Genomic DNA, 12070 nt, shown 5'->3' on the forward strand with positions numbered 1-12070 from the left:
TAAATATATTTCCCATTTTTTTAATGGTACATTGAGGAGAAATGCAAGGATTGAATAATAATAGGGATTTCAATAAAACTTTAAAAATGCATTTTTTTATGAACAAAGTTTCCAAAAATCACAAAAAATTTCTAAGTCATCGGGCTTTTAATTATTATTTTATCGTTCGTAAGTTGGCTGAAAAAATGATGAATCATATAGGTTATCCTTTTCAATTCGATATTTCTATATCAAAAAATCTAGAGAGTGTGGTAAAAACTATCTAAAATATTTAGACAATCTTGTAAAAAATAATATCATAAAAATATAAGGTTCGATGATATAAAAACAAAATTTTAATTTCATTATGAGTTCATCGAAGATCCATCATTTGATGAACAGAGACGACTATAGTTAGAGTATTGATGATTGGAGAGAGATATCTATATTATCTTTATAAGAAATCCTTGCACACAATATATTATAAATTTTTGTAGTTGCGTGATAATGTAAAGCTAAAATAATACATTACTTGACTACAACATGTTTTTGGTTTATTTGTATGTACCGTACAATAAACCAAAACTTTTTTAAAATACTGTAAGTTTACAATCACCTTAATACTCACGTTTCAAAGTTTCTACTCCAATCAATATTTAGAATAGATGAACATTTCTAAGATTGGTTTATAATGTAAAACTAACAAGAGCTAGTTAAAAAATATCAATAGTAAATTGGTTTACCTTCACAACATTCGAGATAAAGCTTAATTTTTAAATTTTACAGCAAGTAATATTCTGTTGTTTTTTTTTCAACAACTTGCGTTTAGATGATTACTTATTCAAAGAATCTCAGAACAACTATATTTGATGCGTTTTATCGAGGCCAACATTTCAAAAAACAAAGGACATTTTTAAAGCACACAGTTTAATTTAAGTAGCTCGATCTTTTAATTCTGATTCAAAATAAGTTATATTTAGCCAAAATATAAATTCGAATCAATTAAATTGTACTATTTGGCTCGAAAACACACTTTAAAGTTCAAAAAGTTGAACTCGATAAAACGCATGAAATTTAGTGCTAAAATGCAGTTTCGAAAATAATTGTGACCGAATTTCTTTGCTCTCGAGTATACATATTACTCTTTATTTGATCCTTGAAATGGTCGTAGGTGGGAGCTCTTAAATAGATTTCTCAAGAATGCACATAAAATCGACGTAAACGACTATTGTAGATGTTAAGAAAAAAAATTGCAAACCGATGCATTGTAATACATTTTAAAACTTACTTTAAAAGTACCTAACATACATATATGTATAAAATGAAATACGATCATCGTAATAATGTGCTTGGTGTAGTTGTACTTAAAGTAAAGGTAGAGGATACTGGTTGGAGCAAGCAAAAAATCAGTTATGTACAAAAAACGATCCCGAAGTGCTAAAATATGCGGACAAAAAGCTAGTTAAGGCACTGATCTGAGGTGCAAAGACAGATTTCCCTACGTGAAAGAAAGAAATGTGTTTAACAAATTTTAAACTCTCTACGTCTCAGAAAAAAGGCCAGCATATCAAAACTACATTTGCCGAATTTCATGGCTCTGAAATTATTAGTATCAATAATAATAAAAAGATAAGAGAGGGGTACCGCAAGTGGGTCCCTAGCACCTAGACCAAGAGTCCTCTGTGTATTCCTTCAAAAAGGATTCTGTCGAGGTCAGACGCCACACAGAAAGCCAACAGCTACTCCGTCGGGATATCTCCCAGGATAGATGGGTCCAAGGTTTCGGACCCGAAAATTCTGAATCTAACGCCATGCAAATTTCTGTAGGTGCAAATAACATATATGAAGGTCTCGTTATCCTCCATACAGGCTCTACAAGTGGGATCCTTAGAGATCCTCATATTGTGAAAGTGATAGTTTAATCGACAGTATCCTGTCAAGAGTCCCACCACCCTTTTCAACTGTGCTCTACTCGAATGTCCTAGCTGTGGTTATACACACTTTGGCCTGTCGCATGCCCTGCGCAAAGTCCCAGTAATCAAGATGGAAGCTTGTAGTGGCCATTCTTTGATTCGGTAAATTACAGAGCATTATGATGTGGGAATGACAGGTTCAGGTGAAAGGGACGTTTTAGACGATCGTACCAACGACTCTGCTGCTTCATTTCCTTTAACGCCAGAGTGACCCGGAACCCAGATCAGACTGACTGTGTTGTTCAGTGCCAAGTGATTAGTATCAATAAGTCATGACCATCTTGGTACACTCGTACTAATGTCTGAAATATTGCTGGCAATATTTTGAGAGCTTATATTAAGAAAGTAGAATTTCATTTATTACTTTTCTTATTGATCTAAAATATTTCAGATTGGAAAATTAAAATTACACTTTTTTGTAAAATTCTAAATCATGTTAAACCTACCAGATCATACTTAAAAATCCTACTAAAACGAATTAAATACTTCGTTTTAATTATTAGAATAATATCTTGCGCGGTATACTTAATGGAAAAACTGTCTGACAATTTATTTTTCTAAAATGATTTTATAAAGTAATTTTCAAATTTTTTTTGGCCTGTATACTTGATACTACGCAGTAATCGCTCACAAATGCCAAACATATTTAATCCTGACCTAATTTAAATAAGAAAAGATAATTTAAATATTTTAAAATCTGTCAGTCTTCAAATAAACTTTTTCGTACCATCTCCTATACTACGTAAAGTTAGCATACTTTAAGTATTTTAAAAATACAAACAATTCAACTTAAATCTCATCTAGCACTGTCAAAGTTTTGTATAGATGTGTCTTACGGAGACATCTATTACTTTTCACTGTAATCTCAGTTTTACTGAGATGTACTGTTACGTAAGCAATATATTTTCGTTACATTTCGTACATTTTCTTTAGTATATCAATCTATCTCTGTTTTCTAAAATAAAATACTCTTAATATGATGAATGTTAAGCGATTCGTGTTCAATTGCAATTTAATATAGAAAATTTTTCCATAAAGCAAAATGAAAATACCCGTAGAATCACCATTCTTCAATTTTTCCTCCATCGTAATAAAAATATTAAATAGAATTTGTAATAAAATAGGTAATATAAAGTAAATTAAATTAGATTTTTTTTTCAATTATTACTTAACTGGAAATATGTTGAAAGAGGAAAATGCTTACATAAATAAATTTTCTTTTCAATAACAGAATATAGTAGGGGACAAACTGTGATAATTTAATGTTGAATAAAATGTTAATTGTGAATCCTCAATTAAGTTATATTGTGTTAAGTCGAAACAAATTGGGAAAACTTTTTTACTAACTGTTAGTAATAGGAGAAGTTGAAACGTACACACTCTCTCAAACAGTCAAATTTCATTTTGAATGACCTATACTTTCTAACCTATTTTTGTAGCTACTTGAAAGTTTTACTACCTTAAGTAGTCTAATTTCCGTTTGAATGACTTATACTTCCTATTCTATTTTTATAGCTATACTTGAAAGTTTTACTACCTTAAGTAAAGAACTACCTCTATGAATATAAAATGTTATACGTTATGTAATGCAATGAAGTATTCTTGCATGAACGCACGCCTCACCCTATCTCCAATGTTTACAATTTCTTCGAACTTTTGCCCAATGATGATGAAATTGTTCGCTCACTAGGACCATTAAATTGGGCATAATCTTCCTATAAAAGTCTATTAACAGTTCTTATAGAATTATAAAATATAGAATTATTTTTTTTTTTTACTTAAAAATTGGCATTTTATATTGCCTTTCTTTGTCTATGCAGACTACAGCAGTCATATAACGAGGCCACTCTTCCAGGAAACACGAGCATTGGTTATGAGCAGTATTAAAATATTTAATATCAGAATTCAATTAAAATGCTTTTAATTAACTTTTTCTTTGATGACTGGACGATATGGGTAAAAAAAAGGATTGAAAAAACTGCATAATAATTAATGAATATTTTTTACCATACGCATATTAGATGTTTCAGCAATAGTGTATTTCAATATTAAAACTGGGCAAAATTTTAGTTTCATTGCCGATTAATCTGACTGTAAAATAGACCATACAGATATAAAGCAAACGAAAATTGATAAACCTTAAACAATGCCACAGACAGACACACATAGTGGTCAAACTTATAACACCCCTTTTTTTTTCGGGAGTTAAAAATTAGATGAAATCATTAATTTAGATAATCCTAAATTAATGATTTCACCCGAACAGGGTGTTATAAGGGTGTTAAAGGTTGCTATGTGTGTCTGTCTGTGTTATCGTAGCGCCTAAACGGATAAGCCGATTTTGAATTTTTTGTTTCGTTTGAAAGATAATTTAATGGACAGTGTTCTTAGCTACGTTTCAAGTGCGAGTTTAGAGTTCCGTACTCGGCACAACTTAAAAAGTAGGCGATGATCCTCAAAATTGGTTCAGATTGGAGAAGGATCAAAAGAAAAGGGTAATTTAATGGATAGTGTTCTAAGATACGTTTCAAGTGCGAGTTAAGGGTTCCGTACCCGGGAAAAGCTTTAAAATTGGTATTTCAATTATCCTTTTCTGTATCATAATTATAAGTCAAAGTGTATATTATAAATAAAAAATTTGAGTAACGAAAAATGTCAGATACTCAATCACCTTACTTCGATATAGTTTATCTCATTCCTATCATATTTTGTAAAGAAACATATGCACAAACTAAATATTAGGTTTGTGAAATTATAATTTTGAAATCGGTTTAGAGTAGTTTAGAGTAGAGAGAACTGTTACTTCTCAGAACCAAGATTAAACTATGATAAATTATTATCACATAAATTATATAGTAATAAATGAAATATTATTTACATAAATTTTGCAAACATGTATGTAGATGATGATAGGCGGTAATGAGAAAGGAAATTGCAAAATACATCTGGCTTTTATTGATTTTCATAGACACATTGTGGAAAATAAAGTACTCTGCACTAATTTTAGTAGAACTGGGGCTCGGTTCAAGTTGCTCATATTAAAAGGATATTTATTATATACAATGGGCTTGATGATCCAAAAAGAAACGTGTATGAGTTATGGATGTTGGAATTTTAATAATCCCTGTGTATAGGTAGGTATGCGTGTTTAAAAAAACTAGTAATAATAAACTTTATTCATATGCCAGTTGGCTAATCAAAGTAATGCATTGTTAACATTACATAACTTATACACAAAAAAATAATATGAAACTAAAAGATAACACAGCACACAAAAAAACATCATGAAACATAAATAATAGAAATAAAAATACTAAATCGATATCATAAGTAATTGAATAAAATGAAATCTGGTCACTAGTACAACGAGGCAGACTGAAATTCAAAGATATTGTGAACGCTTGTTCAAGATGAAGCGTAAATATTTATATACTGCTCTAAGATCTTTAATATTCTTAGCATCCAGGGAAATATCGTCGCTTTCTTTTCCTACTGTCCCATAGCACTCTTCTATAAGATGTTCGACCGTTTCAATTCCGTTACACAGAACACACACCCACTCCCCGCTTCGGTTTTTCTTATTTTCCCAAGCAAACCTCTTCATTCTGAAAATAGCAATAGTTCTTCTTGCATGTCTGCCTGTTAAATTTATATACATTGCTCCACCCTCATAGTGATTTTTGAATATAAATCCAATTAAACTTCCTCACATTCAATAGTATTTCCTTCAGGAAGTACTTATGCACTTTAATTTTGGGATGTTTTCTGATTTCCAAATAATTGTCATGAGCTACATCCGTCGCATTCCAATAATTTGTTTTTAATTATTGCGGTTGTATCATTTAAGCTGTAAAAATTTCTCTGTAATATTTTGTTGCTTAAATGAATAAGAAAACTAATCAATTAATTTTTTTTGTACGTGTGTTGGAGAATGTATGTACACACACTAACACTTCCATACGTACTACACATCGATTATTGACACTTGAACGCCAATAGCTTAAATCAAGATCTACAAGAGGTAAAGGTTTGATTTGACCGAAATGTAATTTCCATAAAGATAGTGCGAGGGCCTTTCCCAAGTTAAGTATTATTCAATACGGTTAGATATATTGCCGTTGAGTAATTTATTTTAAATTAATTTATATTATTTCTTTACTAGCGTAAATGTTGCGATTTAACTGAAATATGTTCGAAGTGCTAGTTTGTACGTTTTCTTTTATTTGTTTTACAAGCTCCGAGGGTAAGTCAAAGTTTAGTAAAAGTGGCTTTTCCTGGTCGAGTTTTCTTCCAAAGATTTTAATCCAAAAATTTATATCAATGTTAGACAACAAACAGGAATATTTTAAATTACCTTGTAACACTTTATTTTAAATGTTTCCTAACTATACCAAGTTTTAACTATTCAAAATTAAAAATCAGAAGAATCACGGTAAAATTATACTAAATACAAAATAAAATACCTACACAATAATATCGAAACGTTAAAAAAAGATATTTTTTTATATGCGCTTACCTAAAAGTGTTTCTTTTGCTCGTTCAATCGGACAATCTTTGTAATAATGAACAATCCATAAGACGCCCACAACAAGCCATATTAATTCTACAGCCATAATTACTGAAAAAAACAAAGAAAAACATTTTATATTAATAATCTAAAATATTTTTAACCGACTTCAAACAAAAACGGAGGAGGTTATCAATTCGACTGCTTTTTTTTAAATTTATATCATCAACACAACTGGGCAGGGGGTTACACAATAAATAGTGGTCTTGATTACTGTGGGTGACGTTGATAAATAAAATCGAAAGTAAACGGAAAACGGATCCAACTATATTTTGTGCAAATGACCTTATTCTGTTCAGAGGAAAAATCAGACAGTTGGATTTCAGATATTTCATAATTATTGAACTTAGATAAAGATGAAGTACGTCTTGCACCTGAGACGTACGTTTGCGTGAAATAATCCATATTCTGTCTGGCAAATTAAAATTATATTCTATAATTATAAGACTAAATCATATAAAATGACACCACCACTAAAATCATACGAAAACATTTTTTTAAATTAGTAGAATAATTTCTGGGGCGGTGTTCGCAACAGTAAAACAGTCTAGCAACAAGAAATTTTCTCAAAATGACTTCAAAATAGGCAACTTTCGCTTCTTTGGGAATACTCACTATTAAACGCAGTAAATGTAATAACTCTGAGGTGCCAGGCGTACTTCATTCCTAACAAGGAATATTCAAAATCTAGCTGTCTTGAAATCAACTTTTTCGTGAGATTGATAGCTCTTATCTCATAAATAAGTGTCTGATTAAAGAAAACTGAACTAATTTTGTTTTCAAGAAGCTACAGCCCAAAAACATAGAAAATGGACTGAACAATATTAGCATAAAATTGATCGCTGTGTAGAAAGATACAAAGCGACTGTGCGGCCAATATCTGTGTCTTCCTTAAGGTAGTACCAGCATGAAATCACTTTTCGACAGATTTGGCCGAATTTTTTTTCTCGGGTTTATAATAGCTTTATTTATGAATTCCTAAAATTTCATAATTTTTGACCGTTTAGATCGCGAGATATTTAAAGACAAAGTTCGCGATTTTGAGGGTCATGTCCCATTTAAAGCATGTAAAATGTCCGGTCTCTCCAACTATTTTTTATGATATTATTATATATTGAAGAAAAAGTAGAAAAAAATGTTTATACAATACAATTCTAAAAAAAAAATTTAGAAATTAATTTTCACTTTCGAGATATTAATTTTGACGTAAATTGATCGAAATTGGGACGTTGGCATAATTATTTCCCATTTTAAACGGTCAAAATTTCTGAAACTTTGGGAATTAATAGTAAGCATTATTAAATTCTTAAATTTAATTTTTCGTTAAATTCTGTCGAAAAAAAAATTGTACCATTTCTTTAACATAGAAACTGCAAATACCATGCTGGAACTACGTTAAAGGCCTGTAGAAACAACTACAAAATAGATAACGACCTGAGTATATTTGCTTTATCTCTTTCATAGTTTCTTGCTGTATTTACAACACAGCTGAATAGGGAACACTCATTTTCAAACGGGAAAATCTGATCTTTGAATCTTTCTAAGCTGTCTAAAGAAGAAGCTATTAATGCTTTTCATTTATTTTAGCTTTCAATTTAAATTGGAAATACTTTCAATAAACTACAATTATTACAGTGATCAATTGTCGGATCGGAAAATAATTAAAATAATAAAATGAAGAAATTCTCTGTTATCTCATTTCAAATCAACTTTTCAATTCAAAACAAATTTGTAGGATACAAATATGCATGCAAAACTATTATATCGTTTTATTATCTAGTTGACAATATTATTGTTTTGTTTTCGACTATAGAAATGAAATGTATAACACACAAGTTTACCGAATGCATAAAAACATTACAGCGCTAAAGACAGGCGTAGTATTTGCTCGACCTTTCAGAATGGCTTGAATTTTAAGACGATATTGTCAAGGCTTTGCTTGACAACTTTTTCTTTTGCGAAAATTTTTTAGTTGGCGATTTTTCAAATTTTAAAGAAGACAAGATAAAATTATTGATGAATATGATTGGGGACGTTATTCAAAGAAAAAGATAATTGAACAAAAAATGCATAACTCTCAACAAAGTCTGACACTCAACAATTGAAATTTTAAAGTTAATTTTGTTTTTAAGGTCAGCATATTTTCTTACTTAAATTCCACCCTTCATGAACATTTAATTTTAAGCCTGTCACGCAATTTTCTCTTGAGACTCCTTGAAAAATAAGTCTCCCGCTACGGAAACTTTCGTAAATGAAAATAGCCTCTTGAATATTGTAAACTAAATAGGAGATTATTTCTTTTTATTTTCTTATATACGAACTTAAGCGTCTTTTTCTTTAGGAAGTCACGGGCCAGATTTTGCAAAACGAGATAAGTTGATGTTATCAGTATATAAAATAATATGGTGATTTCCACGACTTCGAGATCAACCGCAAAAGATTTGTGCATGTACTGACTTGTGTTTTGATTATAGGTTTTGTGGAAATTTAATCCATTATTTGGTCATAGAGATCGGAAACAACCCTTTTGATATAAAATATGGTGTTGTTCTATGACTTAAAGTGCTGTATAGTCCATAAAGCAGCGAGGTCTTTTAATTTTGACAGTCTATAAAAGTCTGACAGATTTTGACAGGCTATTCTTAGGTATCATAATTAACTCTTGGCCTAGTTACTGAAGTAACCTTACTGTAGTGAACCTCAAAACTGAAGCTAGGCAAACAACAACGTAGGGAATTATATGATAAAAGAGGAGACAATATCATCTTCTGAGTCATTATTATTTTGAAATCAAACCTACATTTGTGTTAAATTTTTGTGTAGAAATTTTTATATATATGTCAAAGACCCTCATACATGATACTTTTCACAGCTTTTTCCATATTAACACATTATATTGGCGGAGAATTTATGTCCTGAAATATTCAAGTAACTTTTCTAAACGAACTGTAACATGCAGTATTGAAATGTTTCAAAAGATATGTGTCGTGAGTATCACAATGGGATTGAGTAGCACTGTAGAATAATATTTTGATGAAACCTGTATTATATAATATATGTATAAGTTTCGCGGCGTATAGAATTTAATAAAGTATATAATATTATATAGATATACTTTAGGTTAGTTTCTAAATTGTATTTCATACATATAACATTCTAACAGAATATAAAACATATACTACACTTAGGGTTGCCAAACGTATCAAATTGTTTGAAAAGGAGATTGGAAAGCTAACATATGCTAGTACTTTTTTACTGTCTATGAAAGTTTAAATGCTAGTTTTACAATCTTAGCTTAAGGAGGTATACAAGGATTGAATAATACTAGGGATTTTAATAAAACCTTATAAATACATTTTTTGATTAACAAAGTTTCCAAAAGTCACCAAAAATTTCTAGGTCATCGGGCTTTTTATTATTATTTTATCGTTCAAAGTTGGCTGAAAAAATGAAGATTCATATAGATTATCCTTTGGATCTTTCTATATCAAAAAATCTAGAGAGTGTGATAAAAAAACTATCTAAAATATTTAGACAATTTTGTAGTTTATAATAATACCATATAAATATAAGGGTCCCGAATTTATAAAAACAAAATTTTAATTTAATTATGAGTTCATCGAAGATCCATCATTTGATGAACAGAGACGACTATAGTTAGAGTACTGATGATTAAAGAGCGATACCTATATTATCAAATTTATAAGCAGCATTTGTACACAATATATTATATATTTTTGTAGTTGCGTGGTATTGTAAAGCTAAAAATAACATATTATTTGACTAAAAAGCATGTATTTGGTTTATATGTATGTACCGTGCAATAAATCAAAACTTTCACCTTAAATCTATAAAAAGTGAAGAATCATCGATAAAAAATAAATAATCGTTTTCATCCTACTTACGTTCTGTTTTGACTTACAAGTATCAATCATTACTTCAGTAATTATCATCGCAGTAAAGATTGGAAATAAAATATTTTCGCATAATTTATTTTCATGCAAAAGTATAAAGTATATTTATCGAAAATAATGAGGGTCGCCCCATTATAAAATATTGTTGGCAAGCCTAAGAACACTATACTACAGATGTTCTAACTTACGAGTTTTGAATACATCATTTAATGATGAACATTTTATAAATGTTTAACAAAATGTTAAATATTTGTTTTAACATGTACATAGTAGTTCATATACCTACTGGAAAATGATGTAATATACATTTCAAACATTTACATCTAAAGGTTGATCAGATAAGAGTTACATTTTTTAGTTGAAAAAAATAAACAAAACGGTGTAAGATATCAATATGATTTGTTTAAAATTTTAGACGTTGGATCATGGCATTTTTATCTTAAATTTTCATGGAAGTAATCGCTTCTAAGACATACAACAAGCTCTTTCCATTTTCTAAAGTACGATCTAATAACACTTTCATCCCACAAACACACGCCAAACTATTTTTGAGGGTGCTAATATGATTCATGAATACAAGAGTTCCCAGAAACAGTTCCCAGAAGTCCAGTTTATTAGAAAAATAATTTTAATTTCGTTTTGCGTAAAAATATTATTTCTAAATCAATTCTGATTTTTAAAATTTGATCAAATTTATGATTCTCAATATAATAGTTTCAATGAGATCAAATTCAAATTCCAAGTTGAACACGATCCGATAGCTCTGAAAATTTTTTTTTTTTGAGAATCCATTTTGTAGACTTTGTAGACTTTGTAGTACGTTACCTTATATTTTTATATTAATTTTCAGTTTAAATATTTCTGTCGAAAGCTTTTGTTGAATAATCAGAAAAATGTGTAAATATGACTTTTCTCGAATTTTCGTATATTTTTCAAATATTTATTTAATATCAATTTTTTTGTATTTCAATAGTACCTATACCTATATAATATTATAATCCCGGTACAGGGATACAAATATAAAAAAAGGATTTTCTTTTTTATAAAAATTAATTTATTTGATAGTACTATTCTTTGTGTTTTTTTCTGCTGTGGCATTTTTTTTATACAAAAAGTATAGTTTCGGCTTTAATTTTCATTTTTCTGCAAATTAAAGTGTATTAACCATAATCCATTATATACGTATAGACATAAAATATACCTTTGGATAATAAAAAAGGATAAAACATATTCCACATGTTATTTTGTTTTAATCGTAAATGAAAATATGTCGCCGAACCTGGAAATTCGAGTATATTTTTACAACACTATACAGTATTTTTAACTCCATGATACAAATTGTGTTAATCTCCAATGGATGATATGATGTGATCGACTTGAAATTTTAGTATAAACATAGCCTTTTGACCTGACCGCGATACGAAACGATTTCTATAAAATCCCGCCACTGACAAAGGGAGCTACAAGAGAAGAAAAGAAAGAGATCGAAGATCTATAAACTAAATTAATGCGAATGGTTATCCGACAAATAATTTTTAACAGTTTTAGTATTATCTTGAAATATTATTAGTATTCTCATTGAGGCCGTGTTCTTGTGGTTATGGTGCCCGCTTTTCATATGAAAGATTGTCAGGTCA

The 12070-nt window shown here is 29.6% G+C and overlaps 1 protein-coding gene across 1 annotated transcript in view; it reads right to left on the reverse strand.

The window, feature by feature from the left end:
* LOC123301207 (diacylglycerol lipase-alpha-like) overlaps positions 1-12070 on the reverse strand; it is a 70886-nt gene that overhangs the window by 43191 nt on the left and 15625 nt on the right. The window contains exon 3 of the mRNA XM_044883942.1: positions 6469-6570. Within this exon, the coding sequence (XP_044739877.1) occupies positions 6469-6570 (102 nt within the window). The remainder of the gene's footprint in view (positions 1-6468; positions 6571-12070) is intronic.

The sequence above is a fragment of the Chrysoperla carnea genome, chromosome 5 (assembly GCF_905475395.1).
Source record: "Chrysoperla carnea chromosome 5, inChrCarn1.1, whole genome shotgun sequence".
Classification (NCBI taxonomy): domain Eukaryota; kingdom Metazoa; phylum Arthropoda; class Insecta; order Neuroptera; family Chrysopidae; genus Chrysoperla; species Chrysoperla carnea.